The sequence below is a fragment of the Ctenopharyngodon idella genome, chromosome 15 (assembly GCF_019924925.1).
Source record: "Ctenopharyngodon idella isolate HZGC_01 chromosome 15, HZGC01, whole genome shotgun sequence".
In the NCBI taxonomy this organism is placed as follows: Eukaryota; Metazoa; Chordata; class Actinopteri; order Cypriniformes; family Xenocyprididae; genus Ctenopharyngodon; species Ctenopharyngodon idella.
The window spans coordinates 10,887,949-10,908,913 of record NC_067234.1 but is presented as its reverse complement, the minus strand read 5'-3'; the positions used below and the strand labels follow the sequence as shown (position 1 = coordinate 10,908,913).

Genomic DNA, 20,965 nt, shown 5'->3' with positions numbered 1-20,965 from the left:
TAACAAAGCAAATCTCTCCCGTGAACTGCCAAAATACAGACAGAGACGGTAATATACTAGATCAATGTTACACCACAATTAAGGATGCATATCACTCTGTCCCCACACACATCTTTGGGGCTCTCTGATCACTGTCTGGTTCATCTTATACCAACTTACAAGCTTAAACTGAAATCAGCTAAACCTGTAACTGGAGTGACCAGAGTGTTTTTGAAGCTGCTGCCACCGATCTGGACAAGCTCACAGATACTGTAACATCATTCATCAGTTTCTGTGAGGATATGTACATTCCTACCAAGACATTCTTATCATTCTCTAATGATAAACCATGGTTTACTGGGAAACTCAAAGAGCTTTGTCATGCCAAAGAGGATGCCTACAGAAGAGGGGATACAATCTTGTATAACCAGGCCAGAAACAGACTAACAAAGGAGATCAGAGTGGCTAAAAGTAGCTACTCTGAAAAGCTGAAAAACCAGTTTTAAGTGAATGAGCCAGTGTCAGTCTGGACAGGCCTGGGATCAACACAAACTACAAGACACCACGCCCCACTCACCAACACCTCCTGCAACCCCCTCCTGCTCTATTTTCACGCACTAATTTTGTACTTAATATACTAAAAATTCTTCTTTAGTACTTCTTAAGATAATCATAAGAACATCTAAGTGTACTCAACTGTGCTATTTTGAGACACCATGAAATATGAACTAAAATGTGCTTTTAATATACTATCTCTGTATTTAAAAAATATATTTAGTTACCACTTGTAGTACACTATGGTTTCAAATGTACCGTAAGTGGTATTTAAATACACCAGTATTAAAATAACAGCAGCAGAAACTAATATTGTTTTTAAGGCAAAACAATGGCTCTGCCTCTGACATATTTCAAGATATGTCAGTGCAAGTTACTTTCAGTTAAAACAGCTCAAACATGCATTTTAGTCTAGGACTAGCTTAAGCCTTGTCTGTGAAACCGGCAGGAAGTGTGTTAAGCATATCAGTCTACACATATTGTGTTAAATGCTGTGAGTAAATTCCCAAGTTGTGTTCATTTTTAAACTACACATATATATGTGTAAAAGAGGTTAACACATTTTAGTTAATATTGACAAAAAATGTGTAAATTAGAGTGTTACACATAATTTGTGTAATTTTTCTACACATTCCTTCTAAGAGTGGATGCACATGTAAAATAATGTGATCATCGAACATTAAACAGCATATAAATCAAAGCTGCCTATAACCTTATAATGAAATGTTGACCCAGGAAGAGTTATAGGACTGCGCTTTGGGGGTGTTGATGGACGCGATCTACTCCATCAAAGTTTTGACGGATATAGTCTTCGAGAAAAAAAACAAACACAATTTTCTCAGCTTTTTATTCAAATGCTGCTTTTATAAATTAAACTTACCCACTTAGCTACATTCAGTAGTTGAAAGAAAAAAAAAAAAAAAAAAAAAAAAAAATACATGAAGCTATAATAAGCTCTGTTCTTTCTTTTGATATATTATATGTTCAGATAGTGGAAAGTTTGGAAAGCACTAGATGCAGAATTATGCTAAATTTATTTATGTTTTACATAAATGCTATTAATTTATGTTTCCAGTGAAATCAAACCTCAGAGGACTTTGCAGCGCTTATGCCACAACAGGCCTCCTGAGACATGTTAGATACCATAAAAACACTAGTACGCACTGGTGACTCCACAGTCCCACTAAATCAGAACACAAATAGAGCTCATTACTTGAAGATGCAATGATGGTCATTTCAGAGTATATAACAGAAGGTATTTCTAATAATGTTTGTAATGTAAAAAAATAAATAAAAAAAATTCTTAGACTGTTAAATTATTACTGTGCTAACCATTCATTTAATTTAATAATTATTATATTACTTATCTAACTTAATACTTTACATTTAAGGTCGCATTAAATGGTATAAGACACTGTGGCTAAATATTCTAAGCTGATTGTTTATTTGTTTATTTATGGTGTAAAAAACAAAAACTTTGTTTGCTCTGTTTCTCAGGTCAATGAGAGTATTCCTTGTGAAAGGAAAATGGGGAATGGAACATACTTTTACTTCATGTTGTTTGAAAATCTTGGGAGCATAAAATATGCGTTTTTCACTTTGGGGTTTATTTTTTACTGTGCTGTCATATTCTTTAATGTCATTATTATTCTTGTAATATTTCTGGAAAAGACATTGCACCAGCCCATGTACATTCTGATTTCATGTTTGTCCATCAACTCTGTATATGGTACAGCTGGCTTTTTCCCAAGGTTACTGACAGACCTGCTCTATGATGCACATAGAATCTCCTATGAAGCATGTCTCATACAGAGTTTTGTCATTTACTCATATGCAGCTTTTGAGCTTACAATATTAATGCTAATGGCATTTGATAGGTTTGTTGCAATCAGCAAACCTTTGCATTACAACAACATAATTACCACACAGTTACTAACTTTTTTAATAGCTATAGCATGGCTTTATCCAGTCACTTTTGTTGGTATTAGCGGTCTTTTGACTGCCAGGCTGACAATCTGTGGTAACAAATTGTTAAGGGTGTACTGCCACAACTATGAAATTGTCAAACTCTCATGTGTGAACAATACTGTTAATAATATTTATGGCCTGATTGTAACGATCACAATCATTTTTATCCCTTTGAGTTTTATAATATATACCTATGTCAGAATTATTATCATTTGTCAAAGAAGCACACGAGAGTTCAGGAGCAAAGCATATCAAACTTGTATTCCACACATGGTGATCCTTTTAAATTTCTCAGTTGCTCTTTTTTGTGAGCTCACTTTGAGTCGATTTGTGAATGGGGAACTTCCTATAGCGCTGACTGTTGTCATTTCACTTGAATTTATTGTTATACCACCCATTGTAAACCCTATTGTTTATGGTCTAAACTTTCCTGATATCCGTAAAAAAATTAGATATCTTATAAGAGCCTCCAAATAGCCTGCTTTATTTCTGTTGTAATAGTGTTACACAGAAAACCAAGTTTGAAGAAATTTAAAGATATTTGTTCAATCACACAATCAGTTGTTAAAGGTATATGCACTAAAGTGATAGTTTTCACCTCTCTGAATTCCATACCGGTTTTCTTTAAATGATCTCCTCAGTAAATATTTTTTTGTGAAAAATTGTGTAAGGGTTTTGGAAACACAATTACAGATTAAATTTCTTAATTGAAAGAATGAAGGGGCCATCCATATCTTATCAGCTCAGATTAATAACTATAGAATATAAGCTTCTATGAAATCTTTTAAAAATGACATTAGTGTAAGTAATGCTTTACAATTGTGTTATCTATTTAGAAATAAAAATAAAATAAAATAAAATAAAACAAAAACTGTCTATTTTTTAACTGGTGTATATATATATATATATATATATTTTTTTTTTTTTTTTTTTTTTTTTTTTTCTGCATCTGAACCATAATATTGTCAGACTGAATGTTATTTTATTTTAAAATAAGGATTTAGGAATTAGTTTTGAGAAGTTCAAACAATAGTTGTCTACATACTTTATATCAAATAATTACCAATCTTGATATTTGTTGTAGTTATATCTATTGTCAATAGAAATAATAATAATAATAATAATGATAAAAATAAAAGTGATTCCATGCTAGAATACTAACACTATTATTTTCAAACCAGCTTGTAATGACTAAACTAGAAGAATTCCAGAAAGCAGTCTTAGATTTTGCGGATTATTGATGATCTTTATTATGTAAAACCACAAACAAATGAAGAGAAGAAAAACAGGCAAACAAAGCTCAAACATTATAAACAATGCACATTGGAAACACAGCTTGCCTACATATATTCAATGTCTCATGAAATATAGGTTTTAATTTACTGTCAATGTGTAACACAGACTGTTAAAATTTGCACCTTTCTAAACCGGGAAATAAGTATTTTAATGAAATATCTAATTTGTTTTAATTTGAGATAAATATTTTTAAAATAATAGTGCATAATAACATGACAATTAAAACCAATTTTCAAATAATGTGTTACAAAATAAAATGAGGTAATTATCACATTTTCTTAACACTATTTTTTATTAGAACAAATGTTTACTAAAGGAAATATATATATAATGTTCAAATGATGAAACTTGGACAAATGAACTACTTACTCAGGGTTGCTGCACAATTTTAAAAGTAACATTTAAGGTTTTTAAGGCCCTTTTAAGACCTGAAGAAATGAATAATATATAATACTATACATTACATTAGGGGTGTACAATATTGACAAAAAAAAAAAAAAACATATATATATATATCAATATTTTCAAAAATTTTGTTAACAATAATTAGATGATATTTTGCTGAGTGTGTTTTTGTGCTGGTAACATGGTTGGTTTAGGCCTGTTGTGGACAGCTGACTAAAGAAGGGAGCCTGGCATCTGCACCTCGTGGTTCGGGTTCTGCTACTGACAAAGCACGGCGACTCAGATCATGGAGCTCGCAGATGGAGCTAGTAGACAAGTCTGAGATGGGCATTGCCCTTTCTCTTGTTCTTTCTACTGACTCCAAGGGTCGCATTCTGGATTTGAAAGCTATGATTTCTTCCAAACCAGAGGTGGACCTGATTATGTCTCCAATTCATTCTTAGAATTAGCTTGTCATGATAGATCTGAATGATATGATATGATATTATCATATCAAGATTTTGTCTGAACACAGGAAGTTTCTCAGATTTGCTATATTGAGTTCTTCCCTTCGGCCTAGCCTTATCACATCACACCTTCACAGAGAACATGGTCACAGCTCTAGGACCTTTGCGACTCCAGGGCATATGTGTGCTTACATCGATGACTGGCTGTTCCCTTTCAGTCGGTCACGTTCGATGTTCGTCAGAAGTGAACTGACGAATTGGGATATCGCTAGAGAGCCCTATCACCTTCTAAAGTACCTAAACGAGCCAATGGAATTGGCGTGTGATATTTGTATAACGCGCACCACCCCCACAAGGCGGGTATAAATATGGAAGCGGATGCAGTCGCACTCTTTCGCTTCGGAGCCAACTTGTGTTCCTGCTATCGACTTGAGTGTGCTATTCAAGCCTTTGAAGAGCCTTTTGTTCATCTGTGCTGGTGTTAAGGCACCTTATAGCGAGGCCGCGAGCTAAACAGAGCTCTCAACTGCTGTTATAACAACAAATTATTTGCCAGTTGGTTTGCAATTTGGGCCGGTTCCTCTGTGTGTGTGACTGTTAGGCGATCAGTGTGTACCTGCAGTCACACCATGGCTGATCCCTGTGTGCTTCAGTACAAAAAAGCAAAGAGCTGATTTTTCCCCCTTCTAAAAGTGCTTCACAGATGTCTTTTTCAAGATGTCATTTCATCTGTGCGTTACTGGGTGCGGTCGTTCCCTGGTCCCCGCTGACGGTCACAATCGGTGTGTCACATGCCTGGGCGTTCAGCATGCTGAGGCATCTTTTGTGGATAGTTCATGTTCTCACTGGAACATGACTATCTCAGTGTTGAGGTCTAGACTCTCATTCCTTGGTTCTCAGGGAGCGGGGGTCCCCTCCCCTATGCCCCGTTCGGCTGCTTTCTCTGGCTCCGGCCAGGGCAGCGGCGCGTCGGTGTGTAGGAAGGGTGACTTGAGGATCACGGTTAGGGCTTCCCCGCTGAGCTCCGCTCCGCAGGTCCCTAATCCCTCTACAACACTGCAGCCAGTGGTGTTGCCGGAGGATCGTGCTGGTCCCTCTGTTGAGCGACCAGCTGTTTCCTTTGGTGCACCTGCGGACGAACAGATGACGATCGCAGCATCGGAAGGTGAGCTGGAGTCCTCGGGAGATGAAGACTCGGCTGCGCTGCCTCCATCCGGGGCCGTAGCGTTGCCCGAGCCTGATCCCAAGTTGACGGCTATGCTTTCCCGGGCCACCAAGAAAGTCGGGCTCGTCTGGAATCCTCCAACGTGTCCCGAACCTTCTCAGCTGGATGATGTTTCTCGGGGCGGCCCGTGCTGGTCCTCAGCGTCCCGCCCTGGTACCTTTTTTCCCGGAGGTCCATGAGGAGGTGAAGTCATGGAGAACGCCGTATAGCGTTCAAAGTAGACCTGGTCCTTCCTCCTCCTTCACCACTCTGGATGGAGGGGAGACTAAGGGGTACGCTGGGATCCCTCTGGTCGAGCGTGCCGTCATGATGTAGCTGTGTCCGATGGCCGCCGGCTGGCATGGTGAACCGTGTCTCCCATCCTGGGCCTGTAAGTTCTCCTCGGGTCTCAACAAGAAGGCTTACAGAGCCTGTGGACAGGCCGCCTCTGCCCTGCATGCCATGGCCCTGCTCCAGGTCTACCAGGCCAAGGCGCTCATGGACATGCCCCAGGGTGGTCTTGACCAACAGCTGCTAGGAGAGCTGCGCGCCGCCACCGACCTCGCTCTTCGGGCGACTAAGGTGACAGCACGCTCCGTTGGTCAAGCGATGGCCACACTTGTGGTCCAGCAACGCCACCTATGGCTGACCTTGGCCGTCATGAGGGAGACCGATAAGTATCGGTTCCTGGACTCCCCCGTGTCACAGGTCGGCCTGTTCGACGATGCGGTTGAGAGCTTTGCCCAGCAGTTCTCAGCCGTGCAGAAACAGACTGAGGCCATCAAACATATCCTGCCCCGGCGTTCTGCTGCTGCCTCCACCCCGTCGCCGGCCGCACCTCCGCATTCTGCTCATCGCCAAGGACGCGCGCCTGCGTCGTCCTCCACCCCTGCCAAGTCTGCGTAGCAGCTGCCTCCACCTCCAGCAGGGAGCCAGTTGTGGATGCGGCGCCCAGCCCGCTCAGACCACAGCCAAGCCAGGTGGCAAGAGATCTAGGAAGCGGTCCTGAGATGGGCGACCTGGAGGAGAGGAAGACAGCTCTTCGGGAGCCGATGCCCGCATCGCTCCCTCCCCTGGAGGAGGGTGGGTGATTTTCTGTTTCGTTTTGTTCCGCCACTGGCTCTCAGGAGTCAATGGAAATGGCTGAGATTCACTGGGGGGACTCTAGATGGGAGATTTTTTTTTTTTTTTTTTTTTTACTTTCAATGACTTTTCAGATGTATTTCAACATAAAATATTATATAATTATATAATATGCTAACATTAAACAGGCCTATTTCATGTTTCCTCCAAACAATATTTTCTTAATTATCAAACAGAGACATGAAAGGTCACTGAACAACATTTATGAATTGTGTGTGGCACAAACATGTTTATTCAACAGAATCTCTGCTTGGAGAAAATTACCTGTTTGATTTTGGCCAAATTAAAGATACATTGTCTAGGAATTTGTGGTGCATACTGAATTGAACAGGTCACACACATTTTAAATACATTTGTCCTCAGTTTAATGAAAACTGAATGTTTTGGATGGCTACCTCTCAGTTTAGTATACTTCAACAATTATTAAACACATTTAAAGGGGAATGATTTTTAACGGAAAAGGAAGCTGACGTGCATTCTAAAAAGCAAAATAATTTGAATAATAATGTATTTAGAAAATATAATAATATTCACTCATCCCTTTTCTTAAACAATGGTTAAAAGAGTTGAAATGTGATGTTTATCATTTTATAAATCTTTTTGTTTTGAGGATGTTACCATAGACATGGAGGTTTTTAAAACATTGCTACCTAAACATGCAGTTTTATTCTAATACTCCCTGAAATAATTTCAACTGCTGATTCTCCACACACACACAACCCCCCACCCCCACAACATTTTTAACAATCATTTGTCGACACCTACTGGTGTAACAATGTAATTGATGCAATATTTATTTGAAGCATCAAGCTACTTTCAAAGGGTGATTTACTCTATTTTGTTCACTTCCATTTGGGATGGGGGATTGCAAGGAGTTTGGGTTTGCTCCCTCGTGAGGTTTATTTATTTGTTTGTTGCTTTATTTTTGCAAAAAGGTCCACACATGCAAAGTTGGTTGATAACATAACTGCAATAAAGTAACAGCCTATAGTTAACAATTACTTGTTTACAAAGTGCCATGGGAACTTAAACTATCTTTACTTAAAATGTTCTTATACTGAACATGTTAATTTCCTGTCATCTCTTGGAATACAGCCAGGTTGTTCCTAATGGGCATATCTGTCATATTAGCAGAACACATTTTATACATGAGGAAAACTAATGTTTAGTCAATAATTCAAGAAGATCCATACTTTAAAGCTCTTAATTCTAACTTGTACTTGGCCCTATGAAAAAGTAGTTCTTGTAATTGTTTAACCACAGCATTTGTTACAATAAGGATATAATTAAAGCTAGACCATTAATGGCTCCTCATTGAATGCTTAGGGCAATGATAACTTTTTTTCTCTCTTTTTAAAATCTATTCCCTTAACAGATTATATATTATAAATTCTTTAACAAGTTAGTTAAAATGTACCACAATAAGTACAACAGAACGTGATAAATTCTAGTAAAGGTGGTCATGAGAAGTTTAAAAAGCTTGCAGGATCATCATCATGTTTTCCCCTCTTTTCTTTTTTATTGGCTGTTTTTAGACCATGTTTGACTTTCTCCATAGCGTTTTACTACATTTTCAATAGAATTCAAATGGGTTGCACATTTTATCATTGGAACGGCTCACGCAAATCTTCTCACACTTTTGGAGCGCGCTGGTGAACGCGCCTACGGTGATTCACGCGCGGTGCGACACTCATGGTTAAAAGCTCTGAACGCACGATGTACAATTAATTAATTGCCTGATTCTGTGTTTCGGTGTGGTGGTTAGAGTACTGGCAACATGTGAGAAGTGCCGGTATGCAAGACAAAGCGTGGGTACGCTACAGATTAAAAGAGAAGTGCCGGTGGAAGAATATTTCCAGAAAAGTCTGGAGAAGTTGGAGAGGGCCGTTGCATATTGTTTTCTGAGGAGAGAAGCAAAATGGGAGAGTCAGATGAAAAAACTGAGACTCACAAGTACCCCTTCTCTGTCCCGCCTACAAACATACACTCCAGCTACTTCCTTTTCTTCTTTTACTGCCCCTAGAACCCCGATACCTGCTGCCAGAACTAAGACGTATACGTCTAAAACTGCCAATGTTACATATGATGTACCCCCTGTCAACATCCCACTAACCACTGTGCTTAATCCTCCAGCTGTTCAAAGTGCCACGTCCTTCTGTGCGCAGCCTCCAATCCGACTGGAGTTTCCCACCTTTGGTGATGCATGTGAGACGGCGGATGTACTCACCTTCGTCGAACAGTGCGAGAATTACCTGTAAATCAGGCTACTGTCCAGTGCAGAGCTCGTCGGAACCCTGAGTATGGTGTTGCGTGGGCCGGCTTTGAGCTGGTGGAAGGCGGAAAAGAGGAAGATAACCGACTGGCTGTCTTTCAAGAAGGCATTCATGGCTGCTTTTTTACCTGAAGATTACCTCACGGAGGTTGAGGACAAGCTGAGGTTGATGGTTCAACAGCCGAAATAGCACCTGAGAGACTTCGCCTACAACTATCGGGCCCTCTGCCTGAAGCGGAAACCTGATATTTCAGAGGACGAGATGGTGAGTTGCATCCTTAATAACATCAACCCTAGAGTTGCTGGCTTCCTGCGAGGGACGGTGAAAACGGTAGAACAGTTGGTAAAATTGGGTTCAGTTGTGGAGAAGGATTGTTTAGGGGTGAAGGACTACTGGCAGAAGGTTGGCAGTCAAAACACAAAAGAAAAGGCAGATAAAAAACCATCTGAAGGCACCTGGCTGGCATAACCATAGCCTGACCGCACACAGCGGCATCCCTCCTATTGGTCTCAGTGGTGGTGCAGGGCAAAGAATTTAAGGCGGTGGTCGACACAGGAAGCACCTTTACACTAATGCAGGAAACCCTGTGGAGACAGCTAGGAGGTGACGCAGCGACAAGAACATCAGACTCTCCTCAAAAGTTCGTCATGGCAGATGGCAAGGTTCACCAAGTTATAGACCAGAGAAACATCACCTACAAGTGGCACAATAAGGTATGCAAATTAAATACCTTTATAATGAAAGATGCTAACTTAGCATTTCCTCTTTTGGCTGGACTGGACCTTCTGAGGGCTTCTGGTGCCATTTTGGAGCTTGCTCAGAATAAATATGGCCTGGAGACAGAAGGAGGTTATATGTATTACCCTTTCTACAACACTCAGATGACTCCGGGGGTAACTACCATGTCTGCTGGTGAAACTAGGCACCACCCTGCCTCTGTAAGTCTATACTATGCCTTACCTCCGACCTGGGAAATACCACTCACTTCCCCTCAACCTCTAGATGCTCCAGTCTGGGACTCAAACAATCAAGAGGAGCTGCTGAAGCTGATGGCTGCCTGGCCACGTGCTGCCTCTGACATCCTGGGGAAGACAGATGTAGAAAAACACAAAATCATTTTGTCAGATGAAGTGCCCATTAAATCTCGAGCTTACCGTGTTTCCCCTTTCAAGATGAAGATCATTGAGGAACACGTGGACCAGATGCTCAAAGACCACATCATCAAGCCCTCTTTTTTTTTCCCATGGGCATCACCGGTCGTCTTGGTCCCTAAACCAGATGGAACATACAGATTGACTACAGAAAAGTGTTGACTACAGAAAACTTAACAGCAAGACAATACCAGGTTGACGCTGAAAAAACCAAAGCGGTCGTTCAGTATCCTCCACCCAGAGATCTAAAGGCACTCCAGCGTTTCCTTGGTTTAAAAAAAAAAAAAAAAATTCTTACCTAAAAATCTGTTTTTTCTTTATAAAATCTGTGTGTACCAATTTACAGCCTTGACTATTCATATGGGATCTGGGAGGAAGTGGTTAAATAATGAAATGATCATAGGACTCTACAGCTTATTCCTTATTGAGGTAATTGGTGTTGTTACAAATTGTGGTGATTAGTTGTTGTTATCAATTGTTGTTCTTATTATTGTCCTCTAGATGGCAGTAGTACCAAACATACAATTGGTACTTTGTGATGTCACATTAACCACAGGCCCCGCCCACGAATGTTGCCGTTTTAACATAGAACCGCAGCTATCAGTAAACTGTTTGTGATCCAGCTTACAGCCTCCAGAGTGATACTGGATACGGCAGTAATGAAGGTAAGAGCACTTTATTAAAGTTCATCGGAGTTGATTTACGGATATAAAGTTTACCAGTTTATTAAGCACCACCCGAAAAGGCATAAGGTCTTTATATATTTGTTTACTGTTAGTTGTAACAAGTGTTTCTGTGTACTTCGCTGTGTATGTTGATGATAATGCAAGAGAGAGAGAGAGAAAGTTTATGGATAATATTTTAATGCACACTTGCACTGTGTTTTATTAAGCTCTTACAGTGATTTTCTAGAGTGAAAATGTGTGAAGTACAATAAACGTCATAAAACTCATCGGTAAAGTTTAATGGGCTTGTAGCAATATAGTGGATAAAAACAAGAAGACAATATACAAACCCGATTCCAAAAAAGTTGGGACACTGTACAAATTGTGAATAAAAAAGGAATGCAATAATTTACAAATCTCATAAACTTATATTTTATTCACAATAGAATACAGATAACATATCAAATGTTGAAAGTGAGACATTTTGAAATGCCATGCCAAATATTGGCTCATTTTGGATTTCATGAGAGATACACATTCCAAAAAAAGTTGGGACAGGTAGCAATAAGAGGCCGGAAAAGTTAAATGTACATATAAGGAACAGCTGGAGGACCAATTTGCAACTTATTAGGTCAATTGGCAACATGATTGGTTATAAAAAGAGCCTCTCAGAGTGGCAGTGTCTCTCAGAAGTCAAGATGGGCAGAGGATCACCAATTCCCCCAATGCTGCGGCGAAAAATAGTGGAGCAATATCAGAAAGGAGTTTCTCAGAGAAAAATTGCAAAGAGTTTGAAGTTATCATCATCGACAGTGCATAATATCATCCAAAGATTCAGAGAATCTGGAACAATCTCTGTGCGTAAGGGTCAAGGCCGGAAAACCATACTGGATGCCCGTGATCTTTGGGCCCTTAGACGGCACTGCATCACATACAGGAATGCTACTGTAATGGTCCCAACTTTTTTGGAATCGGGTTTGTACAACAGCTTCCTCTTTCATGGCGAAACATCAGATTTTGTCAGGCCGCCACGGACACGCCCTTCAGCGAAAACTCAAGATTTTTGCAATTTTTACATTGCTAAGGCCTTAAGATCAAACAGATCAAATATGATGTTGATCTGGTTAAATCTCTATGAGGAGTTAATCACAGTGTAAAACATGACATTTTCTGTTGCCATCAGGTGGTGCTCTAACTGTAACTGAATATTGGCATGTAGATGTCTTCAGGCCAGGACTCAAAAAAAAAACGTGAAGTTTGGGGCAGATCGGACATGCCCGAGTTACAACAACTTCCTGTTTCATGGTGAAACATCGAACTTTGTCAGGCCACCATGGACACACCCTTCAGTGAAAACTCAAGATCTTCGCAGTTTAAGACTAGATTAAATTAGATTAGATTAGATTAGATTAGACTGACCAAATATGATGTTGATCTGATTAAATCTCTAGGAGGAGCTTGTTAAAATACAACGTGTGGAAATGGCGAAAACTGCAAACATTTTGCAGAGAAAATTCAAAATATCTCACTTCCTGTTGGTTTTTCAGATTTTGGACCCGGGGACTTTTTTGTAGGTATTGGGCTGTTACACGTGTCTACCGGATTTCATACCTGTATGTGAAACGTAGCGTGAAGGGCTCTTAATTGAAATTTGTAGGTGGCGCTATTGAGCCATTTTGCCACACCTAATTCTGAAACCCATATCAGACGTAAATTTTCACCACTTCTGACACGTGTGCAAAGTTTCATGAGTTTTTGAGCATGTTTAGGCCCTCAAAACTGCAATTCATTTCAGAAAAGAAGAATAATTAACAGAGCAATTACAATAGGGTCCTCACACCATCGGTGCTCAGGCCCTAAATATGATTCCCTTTCAGTCGGTCACGTTCGGCGTAAATCAGAAGTGAACCGACGAATTGGGATATCGCTAGAGAGCCCTATCATCTTCGAGTGTAACTAACCGAGCCAATGGAATTGGCGTGCAATATTTGCATAACGCGCACCGCCCCCGCAAGGCGGGTATAAATATGGAAGCAGATGCAGTCACACTCTGTCTTTCGCTTTGGAGCCAACTTGTTTTCCTGCCTAGACTTTTGAGCGTGCTGTTCAAGCCTCTGAAGAGCCTTTTTGTGATTCTGTGCTGGTGTTAAGGCACCCTACAGCAAAGCCGCTAGCTAAACAGAGCTCTCAACTGCTGTTGTTACAGCAAACTATTTGCCGGTTGGCGAACGCTGTATATACGCCGTATAGCGTTCGAAGCAGACCTGGCCCCTTGTCCGCCTTCACCACTCTGGATGGCAGGGAGGCTAAGGCCAGTCAAGCGCGCCGTCGCGATGCAACTGTGTCCTCTGGTCTTACCGAGAAGGCTTACAGAGCCTGTGGACAGGCCGCCTCTGCCCTGCATGCCATGGCCCTGCTGCAGGTCTATCAGGCCAAGGCGCTCATAGACATGCCCCAGGGTGGTCTTGACCAACAGCTGCTGGAGGAGCTGCACGCCGCCACTGACCTTGCTCTCCGGGCGACTAAGGTGATGGCGCGCTCCGTTGGTCAAGCGATGGCCACACTTGTGGTCCAGCAACGCCACCTATGGCTGACCTTGGCCGACATGAGGGAGACCGATAAGTATCTGTTCCTGGACTCCCCGTCACAGGTCGGCCTATTCGCCGATGCGGTCGAGAGCTTCGCACAGCAGTTCTCGGCCGCACAGAAGCAGACTGAGGCCATCAAGCACATCCTGCCCCGGCGGTCTGCTGCTGCCACCACCCCGCCGCCGGCCAGACCTCCTCAGTCTGCTCGTCACCGAGGGTGCCCACCAGCTTCGTCCTCCACCCCTGCGAAGTCTGCAAAGCAACAGCCTCCACCGGGCAGACAGCAGGGAGCCGGACGTGGTGCCCAGCCCACTCAGACCCCAGTCAAGCCAGGTGGCAAGAGATCAAGGAAGCGGTCCTGAGACGGGCAACCTGCAGGAGAGGAAGACAGCTCTTCGGGAGCCAATGCCCACATCGCTCCCTCCCCCGGAAGAGGGCCGGGGGGGGTTTCTGTTTCGTTCTGTTCCGCCACTGGCTCTCCGGAGTCCAGCGGTACCCACTTCCTCACAGAAAGAGCTGTTTCCCAATCCTCCAGGTCCCAAGAGGGCACGGTTGGCGGTGTTTGACGTTATGCCTCACCACTCTCAGGCCCCTCTCACCTCGGCAGCAGGTGTCAGTGTGTTTGTCGAGGCCGCCTCTTTTGCGCCGTCTCCCATACACACTGTCACTTCGCAGAGTCCGACCCCACAGTCGGGTCCCAGCACTGTGCCTCGCTGCCCCACACCGGGTACGTCTGTGGTGCCATTGGTCCCGCTGGCTTGGAGTCTGCAACCGTGCAGCCGACGAGCTCTCACGGCAGCCTCCGCTTCCGGGCGAATGAAGACTCCATCCCCAGGTGGTCCAGCTGATTTGGTAGCATTTCGGAGCCGCACAGATAGATCTGTTTGCCTCTCCAGACACAGCCCATTGCCAGTTGTTCTTTTCCCTGACCGAGCGCACTCTCGGCATGGATGCGCTGGCACACAGCTGGCCCCGGGGCCTACGCAAATATGCGTTTCCCCCAGTGAGCCTACTCGCACAGCTGCTGTGCAAAGTCAGGGAGGACGAGGAGCAGGTCTTGCTAGTGGCTCCGTATTGGCCCACTTGGACCTGGTTTCCAGAACTGACGCTCATTGCGACAGCACCTCCCTGGCCCATTCCTCTGAGGAAGGACCTTCTGACTCAGAGACGGGGCACCCTATGGCACCTCCAGTCCGGACTTCTGGAAACTCCATGTCTGGTCCCTGGACGGGACACAGAGGTTCTAAGTGATTTACCCCAGTTGGTTGTAGACACTATCACTTTTGCTAGAGCTCCTTCTACGAGGAACCTCTGTGCCCTGAAGTGGAACCTGTTCGTCGAATGGTGTTCCTCTCACCGAGAGGACCCCCGATCATGTTCGGTCAGGTAAGTGCTTTCCTTCCTGCAAGAGGGCTTGGAGCAAAGGCTGTCTCCCTCCACCCTCAAGGCGTATGTTGCCGCTATTGCCGCACATCACGATGCAGTCGATGGTAAGTCTTTGGGGAAACATGACCTGATCGTCAGGTTCCTGAGGGGGGTGAGGAGACTGAAACCGCCTCGCCCTCCCTCCATACCCTCTTGAGACCTGTCCCTGGTACTTACATCTCTCCGGGGACATCCCTTCGAGCGTTTGCAGTCGGTTGAGTTAAAAGTACGGTCCCTTAAGACCGTCCTCCTGGTTGCATTGGCCTCAGTTAAGAGGGTAGGGGACCTGCACGCATTTTCTGTCGATAAATCGTACCTGAAACCCCGGCCTGGATATGTGCCCAAGGTTCCTACCACTCCATTCAGAGATCAGGTAGTGAACCTGCAAGCGCTGCCCTCGGAGGAGGCAGACCCAGCCCTGGCTTTGCTCTGTCCTGTCCGCGCTCTGCGCCTGTACATGAACAGAACGCAAAGCTTTAGGACCTCAGATCTCTTCATCTTTTACGGAGGCCAGCATAAGGGAAAGGCTGTCTCCAAGCAGAGGATGGCCCACTAGATAATGGATGCCATCGCCTTGGCTTATCAGTCCCAAGGCGTGCCTCAGTTAGGTTGCCCACTCAGGTTAAGAGATCACTTCACTAGAGGAGTTGCTTCTTCCTGGGCGCTGGCACATGGTGCCTCGCTGACAGATATATGTAGAGCAGCGGGCTGGGCGACACCCAATACATTCGCTAGATTCTATAGCCTTCATCTAGAACCGGTATCTTCCTGTGTACTCGCTTTCAGTAGCCGGTAACGTGAAGGACCCATTCTAGTGTTGGCTTGCTATGCCATTCCCGCCCCCCCTGGGCCGGATACGTGCATCTATTGCTCCAGTGAGTTCCCCGTCTTGGCGAACCCTATTGAGTTCCTCCCCCACCCCCTGCGGCTCGGACATTGCGGAGTGTCTGATGCTAGGCCAAATATTCGTCACTGACGTTGATGTTTGGCTGGGTGCCATATGTTGTGACCCCTTCACGTAAGCGGTCCCATATGTGTATTATCCACAGTTAACTCCCTACGGTGAGCCCGCGTCTTTCCCTTGGCAGAGCCCGCTCTGCCGTTCCTGTCAGATGTGTCTCCCCATGCCAGGCTGGAGCCATCCCAGGAACTCCATATGCGCACTGCTCACGGCCAGTCCATATGTGTATTCCACGTAATACCTCCCCCCCAGTAGACTCTCTCAGTGTAAGCTCGCCCCCTTCTCCGCCCCAAGGTGCGCCTGGTGGCTGGAGCTTATGCTGGGCGCTGAAAGGGGTCAGTAACTGTGGCGTTTTATTTGGGATCCCAATTCGTTGGTTCACTTCTGACGTACATCAAACGTGACCGACTGAAAGGGAATGTCTCGGTTACGTATGTAACCCTCATTCCCTGAAGGAGGGAACGGATACGTTCGTCCCTTCACCACAGTTCCTGTGCCTTCGCTGTAGTACAGACTCAAGTTGTCTCCTCAGCGAAAAACAGAGTGCGACTGCATCTGCTTCCGTATTTATACCCGCCTTGCGGGGACGGTGCGCGTTATGCAAATATCACATGCCAATTCCATTGGCTCGTTTAGTTACACTCGAAGGTGATAGGGCTCTCTAGTGATATCCCAATTCGTCAGTTCACTTCTGATGTACGTCTCCATTCCCTCCTTCAGGGAACGATGGTTACACACGTAACTGAGACGTTTCAAGTACAGCTTACCTAAAGAATCTTGCTTGCAGTCACTGGTGTGATTCGGCGCAAATCATATCCTCCCTGGTAAAAAGGTGGTTTTCACGATCATGAGCAGTTTTGACGTGAGGGGTAGTCGATTAACATAAAGAAGTGATATGATATAAATGTTTTTTGTTTTGTTTTTTAAATATAGAAGTAAAAGCAAAATGGTTGCTTGCATTAACAGACTATGGGCTGACTAGATTCTATTCAGTCAAAGTCCCTAGTCCCTCTTGGTTCAGTTCAGTTAGCTAATTTAAATTATGGTCACGTTATAAAAATAACACATGAAGGCCTGGTTTCACAGACAGGGCTTAGACAAAGCCAGGATTAGTCCTTAGCTCAATTATGGCATTTAAGTAGCTTTTATAAACGTACCCTAGGAAAAAAATCTTTACTGGTGTGCATCTTAAGGCAAAACAATGGCTCTGCCTCTGGCATATTTTAAGATATGTCAGTGCAAGTTACTTTCAGTTAAAACAGCTCAAACATGCATTTTAGTCTAAGACTAGCTTAAGCCTTGTCTGTGAAACCGAGGGGAAGAGTGCTAAGCATATATATGTGTAAAAGAGGTTAATTTTTCTACACATTTTTAGTTAAAATTGACACAAAATGTGTAAATTAGAGTGTTACATATAATTTGTGTAATTTTTCTACACATTCCTTCTAAGAGTGGATGCACATGTAAAATAACGTGATCATCGAACATTAAACAGCAAATAAATAAGAGCTTCCTAACCTTATAATGAAATGTTGACCCAGGAAGAGTTATAGGACTGTGCTTTGGGGGTGTTGATGGACGCGATCTACTCCATCAATGTTTGCGGATATAGTCTTTGAAAAAAAAACAAACACAATTTTCTCAGCTTTTTATTCAAATGCTGCTTTTTTTTATTAATCTTACCCACTTAGCCATATTCAGTAGTTGGAAGAAAAAAAAAAAAAAAAAAGAACACATGAAGCTATAATAAGCTCTGTTCTTTCTTTTGATATATTACATGTTCAGATATTCATACAACATATTTGGGGGGCAATGAAAGTTTTGAGAAAATGATCAAAAATGCTGGTTCTAATTATTTGCAGTGGAAAGTTTGGAAAGCACTAGATGCAGAATTATGCTAAATTTATTTATGTTTTACATATATGCTATTAATTTATGTTTCCAGTGAAATCAAACCTCAGAGGACTTTGCAGCGCTTTTGCCACAACAGGCCTCCTGAGACATGTTAGATACCATAAAAACACTAGCACGCACTGGTGACTCCACAGTCCCACTAAATCAGAACACAAATAGAGCTCATTACCTGAAGATGCAATGATGGTCATTTCAGAGTATATAACAAAAGGTATTTCTAATAATCTTTGTAATGTAAAAAGAAAAAGAAAAAAAGAAAAGAAAACAAATCTTGAATTATTACTGTGCTAACCATTCATTTAATTTAATAATTATTATATTACTAATCTAACTTAAGACTTTACATTTAAGGTCACATTAAATGGTATAAGACACTGTGGCTAAATATTCTAAGCTGATTGTTTATTTGTTTATTTATGGTGTAAAATCAAAACCTTTGCTCTATTTTTCAGGTCACTGAAAGTATTCCTTGTGAAAGGAAAATGGGGAATGGTACATACTTTTACTTCATGTTGTTTGAAAATCTTGGGAGCATAAAATATGCTTTTTTCACTTTGGGGTTTATTTTTTACTGTGCTGTCATATACTTTAATGTCATTATTATTCTTGTAATATTTCTGGAAAAGACATTGCACCAGCCTATGTACATTCTGATTTCATGTTTGTCCATCAACTCTGTATATGGTACAGCTGGCTTTTTCCCAAGGTTACTGACAGACCTGCTCTATGATGCACATAGAATCTCCTATGAAGCATGTCTCATACAGAGTTTTGTCATTTACACATATGCAGCTTTTGAGCTTACAATATTAATGCTAATGGCATTTGATAGGTTTGTTGCAATCAGCAAACCTTTGCATTACAACAACATAATTACCACACAGTTACTAACTTTTTTAATAGTTATAGCATGGCTTTATCCAATCACTTTGGTTGGTATTGGTGCTCTTTTGACTGCCAGGCTGACAATCTGTGGTAACAAATTGTTAAGGGTATACTGCCACAACTATGAAATTGTCAAACTCTCATGTGTGAACAATACTGTTAATAATATTTATGGACTGATTGTAATGATCACAACCATTTTTATCCCTTTGAGTTTTATAATATATACCTATGTCAGAATTATTATCATTTGTCAAAGAAGCACACGAGAGTTCAGAAGCAAAGCATATCAAACTTGTATTCCACACATAGTGATCCTTTTAAATTTCTCAGTTGCTCTTTTTTGTGAGCTCACTTTGAGTCGATTTGTGAATGGGGAACTTCCTATAGCGCTGACTGTTGTCATTTCACTTGAATTTATTGTTGTACCACCCATTGTAAACCCTATTGTTTATGGTCTAAACTTTCCTGATATCCGCAAAAAAATTAGACATCTTATAAAAGCCTCCAAATAGCCTGCTTTATTTCTGTTGTAATAGTGTTACACAGAAAACCAAGTTTGAAGAAATGTAAAGATATTTGTTCAATCACGCAGTCACTCACCTTTTAGTTTTTAAAGGTATATGCACTAAATGTGATAGTTTTCTTTAAATGATCTCCTCAGTAAATTTTTTTTTTTTTTTTTTGTATAAGAGTTTTTAAAATTGTATAAGGGTTTTGGAAACACAATCACAGATTAACTTTCTTAATCGAAAGAATGAAGGGGCCATCCATATCTTCAGCTCAGATTAATAACTATAGAATATAAGCTTCTATGAAATCTTTTAAAAATGACATTAGTGTATGTAATTCTTTAAAATTGTGTTATCTATTTAGAAAAAAAAAAAAAAAAAAAAAAAAAAACCTGTCTATTTTTTTAACTGGTGTATGTATGTATATATATATATATATATATAGGTTAGCTAATTTGGCTTGCTGTCCACTGAGGAGGGGCTCGATGAAGCAGCTTCAACTCGAGCTCTGATATACCCCCCACAGTGAATAAATATAGGATATGATTACATAAGGCCAAGGTACCTGAGATGAAGGTGGAGTTTGGGGAGGTGAAGGGATGTTGGAACAGCTGAGACTGAAGAGAGGTAAGCAGCTGCTTATATACTCTGGCTGTTGACTGGAAGATTAGATGGGCTCGCTCCTCCCTAAATTACGTTTAGGAACTTCATTAATTACCAATCATGATATTTGGTGTAGTTATATCTATTGTAAATAAAAAATAATAATAATAAAAATAAAAGTGATTCCATGCTAGAATACTAACACTATTATTTTCAAACCAGCTTGCAATGACTAAACTAGAATTCCAGAAAGCAGTCTTAGATTTTGCTGATTACTGATGATCTTCATTATGTAAAACCACAAAAAAATGAAGAGAAGAAAAACAGGCAAACATAAAGCTCAAACATTATACACAATGCATACATATTGGAAACACTGCTTGCCTACATATATTCAATGTCTCATGAAATATAGGTTTTAATTTACTGTCAATGTGTAACACAGATTGTTAAAATGTGCACCTTTCTAAACCGGGAAATAAGCATTTTAATGAAATATCTAATTTGTTTTAATTTGAGATAAATATTAGAAATATTAAAATAATAGTGCATAATAACATGACAATAAAAACCAATTTTCAAATAATGTGTTACAAAATAAAATGAGGTAATTATCACATTTTCTTAACACTATTTTTTATTAGAACAAATGTTTACTAAAGGAAATATATATATAATGTTCAAATGATGAAACTTGGACAAATGAACTACTTACTCAGGGTTGCTGCACAATTTTAAAAGTAACATTTAAGGTTTTTTAGGCCCTTTTAAGACCTGAAGAAATGAATATTAATAATATACATTAGGGGTGTACAATATTGACAAAAAAAAAAAAAATATATATATATATATAGATGATATTAGATGATATTTTGCTGAGTGTGTTTTTGTGCTGGTAACATGGTTGGTTTAGGCTTGTTGTGGACAGCTGACTAAAGATGGGAGCCTGGCATCTGCACCTCGTGGTTCGGGTTCTGCTACTGAAAAAGCAC

General features: G+C 41.5%; 2 protein-coding genes across 2 annotated transcripts; both read left to right on the top strand.

Moving 5' to 3' along the window:
• Positions 1-2,061: 2,061 nt before the first annotated feature.
• On the top strand, positions 2,062-2,979 carry LOC127495498 (olfactory receptor 52K1-like). The gene has a single exon (XM_051862416.1). It carries the CDS (start codon positions 2,062-2,064, stop codon positions 2,977-2,979), a length of 918 nt encoding a protein of 305 aa, XP_051718376.1.
• A 14,738-nt stretch (positions 2,980-17,717) lies between these two features.
• LOC127495799 (olfactory receptor 51L1-like) lies at positions 17,718-19,997 on the top strand. Its single transcript, XM_051863102.1, has one exon. The coding sequence runs from the start codon at positions 18,456-18,458 to the stop codon at positions 19,371-19,373; it is 918 nt and encodes a 305-aa protein (XP_051719062.1). The 5' UTR covers positions 17,718-18,455; the 3' UTR covers positions 19,374-19,997.
• The last annotated feature ends 968 nt before the right edge of the window (positions 19,998-20,965 follow it).